Genomic DNA, 12,071 nt, shown 5'->3' on the forward strand with positions numbered 1-12,071 from the left:
GACTATAGAACATGTGATGGGTTGTTTAAGGACCCATCACTTCAGCAAAGGTGTCTAAACACTTAAGAGATAAGGAATCTCGGGAAATTTGTAGGGGCCAATTTCGATATTGCCAGAGATTTCAGTTGGACTATATTGATATAATATAATAATATATGGCTAATGTTGAATGAAAGAGGAGGAGAGAAGAAGATGCCCCTTTCAAGCAAAAAAAGACACTGTTACAGCCATTAGATTCCCATTTCTTTTCCAGAGTCCATAGAAATGAAGAATCTATTTCTATTCTATATTCTCTATTCTCTATTCTCTATTCTCTATTCTCTGTTCTGCTCCACCAAATTCAATTGCATTGTTTGTTTTCTAAGCTTTTAAACAAAGAAATTTTGGATTGGATCCGGCTCCAATTTCTCGCATCTCCATTAGTCTTTGTCGGATGCTTGTAATCAAAGAATCTTTGTGTCTATTCCATTCCATTAAGTTTCTGTTACATCCTCCCAATTTTTTTAACTTATTTGGAGCTCATGTTAGGTTTGAGTGTTCCATAAATGTTTTCTTTTTGGGAGAGCTTCCTTTTGTTTCTTTGGAGAATGAGATGAGGAGGGAGGATTCAGAGTACCGACGTGCATTTGCACTAACACGAATGAATGACTGGATAATATTAAGGGTTGAGATTATCTAATAAGTGTTAAGTCACTTGCACCGCCGGTGCATAGAAGAATTTTCAATGAGATATAGATTAAAGTACATTCACTCTCTCCTTCTAATAAAAAAAAAAATTTAATATTATGTGATGTAGGAAAAATTTAAACTAGCTAGATGTGACGCAATCACAGTTTTGACCATATAGTAACACATTAATTTTAGAAAATACATTTAACGTTGATCCAGAAAAATAAAAATGACTAATCACCTGATTCACCATGAGTTGAGGCATGCTAGCCCTAACCGGTGCTTCCTAAATTGACCAAGGTTATATGTTTGTACCCAACTTCTGTGTTGAGTGCATCCAAGAGGACTAACAAAGAAAGCTGCCTTTGCTAGCCTAGACGACGTTGTTTGAAGGTCTAAGCATTAACTTCTTGAAAGCATTTCTATTCTATATCATGTGCGTGAGTATGTTTGTTTGTTTTGATTTGTATATGTCATGTGACGCATATTTATCGAATGTGAAATTTATGCTTTTCACCATTTTAATATAATAGGATCAAATACTTGTTACTCCTCAAATTTTTCCTGAAAAACAATTTAGTCTCTCGCATTTTAAATTAAACTGGATAATCCTTATTCTCTCTAATTCTCACACAACAGGTTTTTTTTTGAAATTAATGGGGTTTGGAACCCAGTCAAGCTGGGAGGCTCATCCCCACGCCCATGTTATTATTAATAATATTTTGCCGCATCGGGGGGGATGTAATACCTATACCCCGAGCATGCATAGTTGCGTTACAAATATCCTCATAGAGAACATTCTGTAAGAAATCAGGAGCCTCAACTAAAGAAAGATCCACAACATGATCTAGACTAGCAAAGTGCGCTAATCTATTAGCTACACTATTTGCTTCACGATAAACATGTCGAATTCTAATATAATCAAAAGCTTGCATATAGTCTCTACAATCATCAAGAATTCGACTAACCTCTGAGTTATCCTCCGCTTGGCTATTCATGGCAGCAACAAGGATGGAACAATCACTCTCTATTTCCACCTCCTTCCAACCCTGATGAAGTGCTAAAAGCAATCCTGCTCTGCAGGCCTCAACTTCACTATGAAGAGCTGAACTCAAATGAGGGATCATTCTGGACCATGCTCCTTTGAAGTTGCCAGTATCATCACGGATAAATTGACTATTATACACTCATTTCATTTTTTTTTTTTTAATTTTTCTCTCTTTTTATTTATTTATTTTTTATTTTTTCTACTTCTCTCTCTCCTCCTAAAAACAAAACCCCTAAAACTCTCCCCCCCCCCCCCCAATATCGGGCATAGATCACCACCTTCGTCACGATGAAGATCACGGCCTTGCGTGTTGTTATCAGATCCGGGCGAGGAATTTGGGTTACCCGGGGAACTCAGGGCCTGGTTTTTGCAGAAATCGAAGCTCACTGTCACCGGTAAATCTCCCAGTGATTTCGAAATCGTGCCGAAAAAGTGGTTGAAACGAGAGGTTGAGCGTGCATGAGAGAGACTTCAGGTCGTCGAAATCCTCTGGCACCGATCCAGTGAAGCCGTTGTCGGAGAGGTCTATTGGAGGAGATTTTCCATATCGAACCAAATTCCGGGTAGAATTTCATAATTTCGCAGGTGAATTTGTTTCCGATGAGTATCAGTCTCTGCAATTGCTTATAGTTTTTCAGACCTTTGTCTAAGGAACCGGAGAGGGAGTTGTTGGAGAGGTCGAGGTTATAGGTACAGTGGTGGGCAGGGTTCTGGATCGGGCACCAAGTCGGGTTCTTTGGCTTTAGGTTAGTGTTTGTTTATGTCTAGCTTTCTGTAGAGTTGATAATGTGATGGACTGATGTCGGTATAGCAATTGCAATTGGGAGACAGTTTGTTTTTTGAATCATATGATGGTGGAGTGATACGCTCAAAGCAAGCGCATAATTTAACCCTGAAAACATCGTTAGTAGTATAAGCAAATAGGGATCGTTCTATTCCGGGGATTGAGGGTACACCTGTCATTGTCAAAAACAAATAAAGAATTAAAATAATAAAGTAAAAAGTATTATGTACAAAAATAAAATAAAGAATAAAAATATATACAAGTTAATATAAAAAGGGGGGTTTTGAGATTATAGAATTGGAATTAAAATTAAATGAAATAAAGAAAGTGTAAAAACACATATACAAGGGAGGAACACAAGAAACAAAGATCAAAACTACAATCATATGAATGAAATCCAATTACAATTCCTATAGTTGATTATCTATGTCATGAGAAATAAGTTGACCATGTGAAACATTCGAAGCAAATGATTTCCCATATTTTACTTTCCTTGAATATTTAATCTAAGTGAAAGCACCTAAATTAAACCTATTGAACATGCAATCATAGTCTAGAAAACTAGCTAATCAAGAACACATTCAATGCATGAAGAACAAAGAAAGGATGTCAACCAAAGTGCACAACCTAGTATGAAAAAGTCCATCTATTTGCAATCCTCCTTAATTGATTTCGACTTTTGTCCAAAGCCTTTACTACTTAAATCTAGCACCAATTACATGCATATATCCTAAGTTGGCCATCAAAGAACACATACATATAAAAGTTTTCCATAATCCAAAATCAATTAAGCAATCTCACATAAGCAACATAAAAATCAACATAAAGAAATCACAATTTTTATTCAAACATAGAAATTGGGCTTAAACTTTGCCCTTAATGTTATTGTTAACTAGAAACAAATTCCTACGAAATTAAATAAGGAAAAAGAATGAATTACACCGTGAGTTGGAGATGGAGATGGAGTGCTTGAAACGTTGAAATCTTGAATCTTGGAAGCAAGCCTTCAAGGTGGACGATGGAGGATATGATATTCCCGGCTCCTTCTTCTTCTTCTTCTTCTTACTTGAAAACGCAGAATTTTGCAACTAGAGAATGGAGAGAAAAATGGAATGGAAATGGAGAGACAAAGAAGATGAAATGGATGAAGGAATTTTTTTTAGAGTGAGAGGAGAAGGTGTTTATATAGGGAAGAAAAAGAAGAGTGAAATGATAAATGGAAGAAAAATAATGAAAGTGGTTTGTAAAATATGGAAAAGATGGAGTAATGATGAAATGAAAGCAAGGCATGAAGGTGTAGAAGTATGGAAGTGATGATGATCTATTGGAGCAGAAAAATATATCCAAGGAAAAAGGGAAAAGCATCTAGCTTTCTTCATGTGGGTAGGAAACATGAACATGTGGTGTTGAGCTGTTTTTAGATCAGTTTCTGCCCCTTTATTCCTTCAATTATTTCTCCAACAAGCATTCCCAATTTCACTATGACCTCTTCATAAAAAATGTTCCATTATGAGTGTAGATCACCCTGGTAAAATTTCATATTTTTATTCCATGTGGTTGGGCCGAAAATGCTGCTGGACCTCTTACAGGTCCAGTTTTCCAGTTTTGCTTCTGCAGGAAATTGGGCTGACTGTTTGAAGGCCTTCCGCTCAATTCTAGCTCTGGCACTCTTCATAAGAAACGATCCTTAGGATGTCTAGAATGGATCTGGAAAGTTTCAGCTCATTTGAAGTTCATTTGGTCCGGCGGCCGCTCCTTCTTCCTTGCTTGGCTTGGTTTTTCCTAGCCGGAGTAGGAAAATGTGTAAAATTGACATTTTAGTACATTTCCATTTTTCTCCACCATTTATAGGTAAGTGTGGACCTAATGCTCATTTCACCATCATTTACTCTAATGTACCTAAGAAAATAGAAATTGAGTTAAAAATCGATTCGTTAAGGAATTAACTAAGCAAAATGTGAGGAATTAACTATTAAAATACCACTTTAAAATGCTCCTATCAAATTCCCCCACACTTAGCTTTTGCTAGTCCCTTAGCAAAATCAAAAACTAACAAACCAAAAAGACTATGACACAAAACAAAGAAACCAACGAAAAAAAATGACTAAGTATGGAAACAAAAACACAAAGACTCAAAGAAACCAAAAACGTAAAACACAAAGCAAAACACAAAGAAAAAAAAAAAAAAAACGTCACACATAAAAGAGTAAATTCAAAGACAAAGACCAAGATGTTGACATTACAAAGACCTCTATTGCCCTTTAACATATTGTCTCAGAAATCTCATACTTTCACAACACCAAGATTAGCACTCAATCAAGAATCAATGTTAAGCATTCGAGAGTTAATTAAAACATATGATCCACACATACACAAGTAGGACTTGGTTGTAATAATGGTGATTGGGGTTTAGCTTAGCATGCTTCAGACAAGTATGATTCATATCCTCACAAGGTATATCCACTCTTTCTTCTCTCAGATCAAGGCAATGCTTAAAAGCTTATAATCACTCATTTATATGTGAGAGAACATATTTTAAGGCAGTCAAATAGCTCACATATATAAGAAACGAAAAGCACTTTGTGAATATAAATTTTTTCAAAAGATCTCATGAAGGATATCAACTACTTGCACGAATGGACCCAAGCCATAGGTTCAACTCTTGTAACTCATCTCCACATCAAAGGCTGTCCCATCTTAAGGATCAAGAAGGTCCTCTCAAAGGTTGTAATGGGGCTAAGGCTCAAGGTTTAAAGAAATGAAAGGTAAGGATTATCAAAGTGTCCTAAAAACCTAGTAGAGCTCATATGAATGTAGAGATCTCGAAATATTTCACCAAGGCATTGCAAAAACGTCACTTCTCCATAGAGGTAATATAAGAGGGCCAAATGTCTTCATGTTGGGCCCAATCTTCAATATAAACTTCCCTTGAACTCTAGTGAAATGGACAAAGGCCAAATTTTTCTGTAGTGGGCCTTCAATTCAAAGCAAACTCCAAAATCACTAAGTATGGGGGATGAAAGTCCATAAACATATATTTTTTTTTTCTTTTTTTCTTTTTAGCCGTACACAATTTTTCTCTTTTCTTTTCATTTTTCACGGCTTCAACATATCTTTTTCTTTATGGACAAGTCTATCCCCACACTTGAACTTTCACATCTTCTCAATCTTCATCCTTAGCACCAAACCCATGTAGTATGTCTCAAAAGATAGCTCCACTAAGTCCTTAGAACAAAGGGTAGGGTTGTAACTATACTAAGCTTCATGGTTAAGGATTTTAAGGGTGATGAACGAAAAGGCTTAATGTAGGCTCAAAGGGGCTTATCTAGGGGGGTCCCACGACGGGCACAAATGGGGACACAAGTTTATTTGGCAATGGTGGTAATTCCTAGAGAACCTCTATCCCTTCCAGAATCAGGGCCATGTATTGATATCACGTCTCAACAAGCACAAGAGCGAATTCTAGCATTCTCTAGTCCATTAAACTTAATCTATGGCAAGCAGTCAATCAAGATGAAAGAATAATGAGATCATCAAAACATCGCCAAGAAATTAAGAATATATTTTTCATTTCACTCCAAGAAAAAGGGACATGGTTCAATTATCTCACATGGCTTTATGAATCACAACTCATCTTAACATGCTCATATTCTGTACCAAGGTCATGCAATCCATATCCACTACAAGGCACACATTTTTCATATATCTCAATTAACCAAAGAATACCATGTTTAAAATCATCTCAATGTTGTGATCCTCTTTTAGTCATGATTTCAGAGATATAGAATCATCCCAGACAGTTGAAAGGCATCCTAAGACTCAAAACAAAAACAAAAGCAACGAAAATTTTTTATATTTCTGACATTTTTCGATTTTTTTGTTTTGTTTTCTTTTTATGACAAAAACTAACTACAAGCATTAATCCTTCCCCCCACACTTAAATCATACATTGTCCTCAATGTTAAACAAGTTAGAGCATGCAATGAACAATTATCATGTGAATGGAATGATTAACTCAAGAAAACCTAAAAACAAAAACTAAAAACGCAAATAACAAAGATACAATCAGAAAATAGTAATAGAGGAGATAGAGTTTAAGAGAGCAAATCTGCGTTGATGGCTCCTCCACAGCTACGGTTGAAATGGGTTGCCTCCCATGCAGCGCTTAATGTTTAAAGTCTTTCAGCCTAGACTTGTACCTCCATTTACTCCTTTGGAGGAGCGGTATGCGGGCGAGTGGCAGCCTTCTTGCTGGTTTCAGCCTTCGGAGGAGGGTTCTGATGGAGTGACATAAATAAAAAAAAACGGGGGAGGCAAGGTTCGAAACCTTAACCTGCTGCACGAAACCTTTGTCCCCAACCACTGGAGCACAAGCTGTGCTTAATATAATGTGTACAAATTTTATACTTATTATGTCATAAACGAACATAATAAAAATAAACGAGAGGCGAGGTTCGAACCTCAGACCTCTTGTACACGAACTTTACACTCAACCACTCGAGCACAGCTGCTCACGTTATTATCCATACCAATCCTTTTATTTAAACCAACTGTTTCAACTGTTTCAACAATTCGGCACAAAACATCCAAGACTGTTGCAGAAACCCAGCCCAACTCATCCAAAACTGTTTCAGAAACTCGGCCCATCATGTCCAAAACTGTTTCTGAAACTCGGCCCATCAGGCCTCCACCCACAGCTACAGTGATGCCTTGATCCGAGACAGGCCCAAGTACGGCCCACTTGTGTCACGGCTTATCCCTTCCGTGATTTACGGCAGTCAAATCTGCTTTCGGCTACAGCTGTCTGCCACAGCGCCTCGAGATTCCCTCGGTCCCCTTACACGCTCTCCACGCGCCAACAACTTTTCCGGGTTTCAGGGCGACTTTAATCCAACGCGTAGAATGAATCACAGGAATCGTCCATCCAACGGTGGAGATCTGCTCACCTCGCTCTATAAATAGGTGCATTCTGAGGGCGCAACTGTTCACTCCAAAGGAACGAAAATCTCTCCTGAGTTCCAGCCCCTCTCTCCCAACTCTTCAGCTTTCCTCTTCTTTCAAAACTCAAAATATTTCTTCTTCGATTCAATCCTTCTCTTCTGATCTTCTCTCCCATCTAGTTGATTCAATCCCATCTTTCCTCTGAACTTTCAGATCTCCAACACACCATCATCATCCTTAATCCCTTTAACAACAACTCCTTCAAACACTCGACAACTTTACTCTTCGATCTTCACATCCCCTCAACCCATCACCATGGAACCACGAACTCTGCAACTGATGGAGCTACAAACCCAGCAACAAATCGAGGATGGAGGAAACAACCAAGCAGCCGGGAGTAGTGCCAACACAGATTTCTGGCGAAGCCGTGCCAGGTGGGTTCCTACTCCAGATCAAATAAGGATCCTCAAGGATCTTTACTACGACAAGGGAGTTACGCGCCCAACTACAGAGCATATTCACGAGATTTGTCTCCAGCTGAACCAGTATGGACATGTTGAGGGCAAGAACATTTATTTTTGGTTCCAGAATGTCAGGGCTCGAGAGAAGCAGATGAAGAGGTGCAATCAGGCTGCTCAAGTGCCCATGGGAACTAGTTCTCCTGGTACTGGTGGATCCATTGATCTCAATTTTGGGTCCACTGGTTCTACTGGTGCTGGTGGATCCATCGACATCAATTTTGGGCCAGCTGGTGGATCCATTGACATCAATTTTGGGTCCACTAGTTCTACTGATGATGGTAGATCCATTAATCTCAACTTTGGTTCCACCGATTCTACTGGTAATGAAGGATTTCTTGATTTAAATTTTGTTTCATATTCTTCCTCACACTTCAACACTAATACCAGTACAACTCTTTTGGCACAACAGGAGGACAAACATCCCTGCAACAACGAGGAGGAGATCACCAGGAGATTGAAACCCTTCCATTGTTCCCCATGCATGGTGAGGACATCTTGGGCATCATGAAGACTACTTCCGAGGGAGGTAGCGGTTATGGCGGTGGCTCTCACATTTCCCTTGAGCTCAGCCTCAACTCCTACAGAGATGCAGACATGGCTTAGTATAGAGTATTATTATTATTATTATTATTATTATTATTTTTTTTTTTTTTTTTTTTTTTTTTTTTTTTTTTTGTAAATAGCTGAAATTAATAAGACTAAATGAATGCATTTTTTTTTTTTTTTTTTAATTATTATTTTTTTTATTTTTTATTTTTTTTTATTTTTTTTTATTTTTTTGTAAAAAGCTGAATTTAATAAGACTGAATGAATGCATTTTATTTTTTTATTTTATTTTTTATTATTATTATTATTATTATTATTATTATTATTTTAAATATAGGACTCAAAAATATTTATAGGACTCAAAATGAAAGACAAAAATATTTATAGGATTCAAAATGAAAGACAAAAATATAAATCCCTTCCCCCACACTTAAATATTGCATTATCCTCAATGTAATCAATTAAAAGCATGCAATGAAATAAGTAAGCATATAGGGATGGAATTTACGAAAATAACTACTAAAACAAAAAGAAAATGGAGGAGTAAAAGGGGAAGAGAAAGCAAATCTGATTATATTTTGAATTGGGTTGCCTCCCAAGCAGCGCTTGTATTTTACGTCTTGCAGCCAGACGGTACCTACATTAAATAAAGTTAGTAACTTAATATTAACAAAGAAATACAAAAAAAAATAAACAAGTAACTATGAATTACAAACTACAAGTATAATTAACAAGTATTTTGTACATAAGACACAAGTTAAGTATACAAGTGAGTATAAAACGTAAAAAAAGTATTTTTACAAGTATAAAGTGTGAAACAACAAAATAATTTACACGTAAAGAGTATGCACAAGTATTTCTTTTGTTATAAACATTATTGATATCAAATCTAATTCCAAGCGGTAAATCAAGTGGACGTGCGGCCCAAGTATAGTCGTCTAGACACAAAGTCCCTCCTACATCCGTTGGGCAACCTTACTGAAATGGCCAGGTAGGGGAGGGTGAACACGAGAGGAAAAATCCATTTTGGCATGAGCTAAGCCCATTTATAAGCACTTCTGGATTCAAAAACCCGTCATGAACGTTGTCCCCTTCCTAGACACCATCTCACATAGGATATTCTTACTAGGATGTAAAAGGTCCTAAGTGTGTTAGACAGTTCAATGAATGTTAATAAAGGCCGCCCTCAACCTTAAGGGACCTGAACTAGGTACCAATAAGGGGTTTAGGCCAATATTAATAAACACGACTTCACCTATTCCTTCTTTAATTTACAACTCACAATTAAACTCGTATTCAACAATAAAAAAAAAATAAAAAAAAACAACCTAGTTAATTTAAACTAAGTATCAAACAGTTTATATACAACAATTATAAACAAAAACAAGTGATTTTTCAATCCCCGGCAACGGCGCCAAAAATTGATACGCTCAAAGCAAGCGCATAATTTAACCCTGAAAACATCGTTAGTAGTATAAGCAAATAGGGATCGTTCTATTCCGGGGATTGAGAGTACACCTGTCATTGTCAAAAACAAATAAAGAATTAAAATAATAAAGTAAAAAGTATTATGTACAAAAATAAAATAAAGAATAAAAATATATACAAGTTAATATAAAAAGGGGGGTTTTGAGATTATAGAATTGGAATTAAAATTAAATGAAATAAAGAAAGTGTAAAAACACATATACAAGGGAGGAACACAAGAAACAAAGATCAAAACTACAATCATATGAATGAAATCCAATTACAATTCCTATAGTTGATTATCTATGTCATGAGAAATAAGTTGACCATGTGAAACATTCGAAGCAAATGATTTCCCATATTTTACTTTCCTTGAATATTTAATCTAAGTGAAAGCACCTAAATTAAACCTATTGAACATGCAATCATAGTCTAGAAAACTAGCTAATCAAGAACACATTCAATGCATGAAGAACAAAGAAAGGATGTCAACCAAAGTGCACAACCTAGTATGAAAAAGTCCATCTATTTGCAATCCTCCTTAATTGATTTCGACTTTTGTCCAAAGCCTTTACTACTTAAATCTAGCACCAATTACATGCATATATCCTAAGTTGGCCATCAAAGAACACATACATATAAAAGTTTTCCATAATCCAAAATCAATTAAGCAATCTCACATAAGCAACATAAAAATCAACATAAAGAAATCACAATTTTTATTCAAACATAGAAATTGGGCTTAAACTTTGCCCTTAATGTTATTGTTAACTAGAAACAAATTCCTACGAAATTAAATAAGGAAAAAGAATGAATTACACCGTGAGTTGGAGATGGAGATGGAGTGCTTGAAACGTTGAAATCTTGAATCTTGGAAGCAAGCCTTCAAGGTGGACGATGGAGGATATGATATTCCCGGCTCCTTCTTCTTCTTCTTCTTCTTACTTGAAAACGCAGAATTTTGCAACTAGAGAATGGAGAGAAAAATGGAATGGAAATGGAGAGACAAAGAAGATGAAATGGATGAAGGAATTTTTTTTAGAGTGAGAGGAGAAGGTGTTTATATAGGGAAGAAAAAGAAGAGTGAAATGATAAATGGAAGAAAAATAATGAAAGTGGTTTGTAAAATATGGAAAAGATGGAGTAATGATGAAATGAAAGCAAGGCATGAAGGTGTAGAAGTATGGAAGTGATGATGATCTATTGGAGCAGAAAAATATATCCAAGGAAAAAGGGAAAAGCATCTAGCTTTCTTCATGTGGGTAGGAAACATGAACATGTGGTGTTGAGCTGTTTTTAGATCAGTTTCTGCCCCTTTATTCCTTCAATTATTTCTCCAACAAGCATTCCCAATTTCACTATGACCTCTTCATAAAAAATGTTCCATTATGAGTGTAGATCACCCTGGTAAAATTTCATATTTTTATTCCATGTGGTTGGGCCGAAAATGCTGCTGGACCTCTTACAGGTCCAGTTTTCCAGTTTTGCTTCTGCAGGAAATTGGGCTGACTGTTTGAAGGCCTTCCGCTCAATTCTAGCTCTGGCACTCTTCATAAGAAACGATCCTTAGGATGTCTAGAATGGATCTGGAAAGTTTCAGCTCATTTGAAGTTCATTTGGTCCGGCGGCCGCTCCTTCTTCCTTGCTTGGCTTGGTTTTTCCTAGCCGGAGTAGGAAAATGTGTAAAATTGACATTTTAGTACATTTCCATTTTTCTCCACCATTTATAGGTAAGTGTGGACCTAATGCTCATTTCACCATCATTTACTCTAATGTACCTAAGAAAATAGAAATTGAGTTAAAAATCGATTCGTTAAGGAATTAACTAAGCAAAATGTGAGGAATTAACTATTAAAATACCACTTTAAAATGCTCCTATCATGGAGGAGTCGCGGGAGTAGCGGCCGACAAGGGATTGGGAGTGGTGAGGGGAGTCGACGGGGCAGAGGACGGGGGTGGGCTGAAAAGACGTGGTGGTCTTCTCGTCATTGTGGGAGTCACAGGAGGGGCTTTGGACGTAGTAGGCTGGGCGACAGGGGAATCGGGTCGAGGACGATGGTAGTGGCGGAGTATGCCTACACCAACTCTGAGAGGG

The 12,071-nt window shown here is 36.9% G+C and overlaps 1 protein-coding gene across 1 annotated transcript; it reads right to left on the bottom strand.

Annotated features, from left to right (window-relative positions):
* Window positions 1-1,222: 1,222 nt before the first annotated feature.
* LOC133737227 (uncharacterized) lies at window positions 1,223-1,796 on the bottom strand. Its single transcript, XM_062164833.1, has 2 exons — window positions 1,418-1,796; window positions 1,223-1,233 (listed from the first exon to the last, which is right to left on the bottom strand). The coding sequence occupies exons 1-2, from the start codon at window positions 1,794-1,796 to the stop codon at window positions 1,223-1,225; spliced, it is 390 nt and encodes a 129-aa protein (XP_062020817.1).
* Between the last annotated feature and the right edge of the window lie 10,275 nt (window positions 1,797-12,071).

Source organism: Rosa rugosa, chromosome 3 (assembly GCF_958449725.1).
Source record: "Rosa rugosa chromosome 3, drRosRugo1.1, whole genome shotgun sequence".
Taxonomy (NCBI): Eukaryota; Viridiplantae; Streptophyta; class Magnoliopsida; order Rosales; family Rosaceae; genus Rosa; species Rosa rugosa.

Coding starts and splice junctions, on each gene's coding strand:
- LOC133737227 (XM_062164833.1), bottom strand. CDS start 1,796: ATGATCCCTCATTTGAGTTCAGCTCTTCATAGTGAAGTTGAGGCCTGC.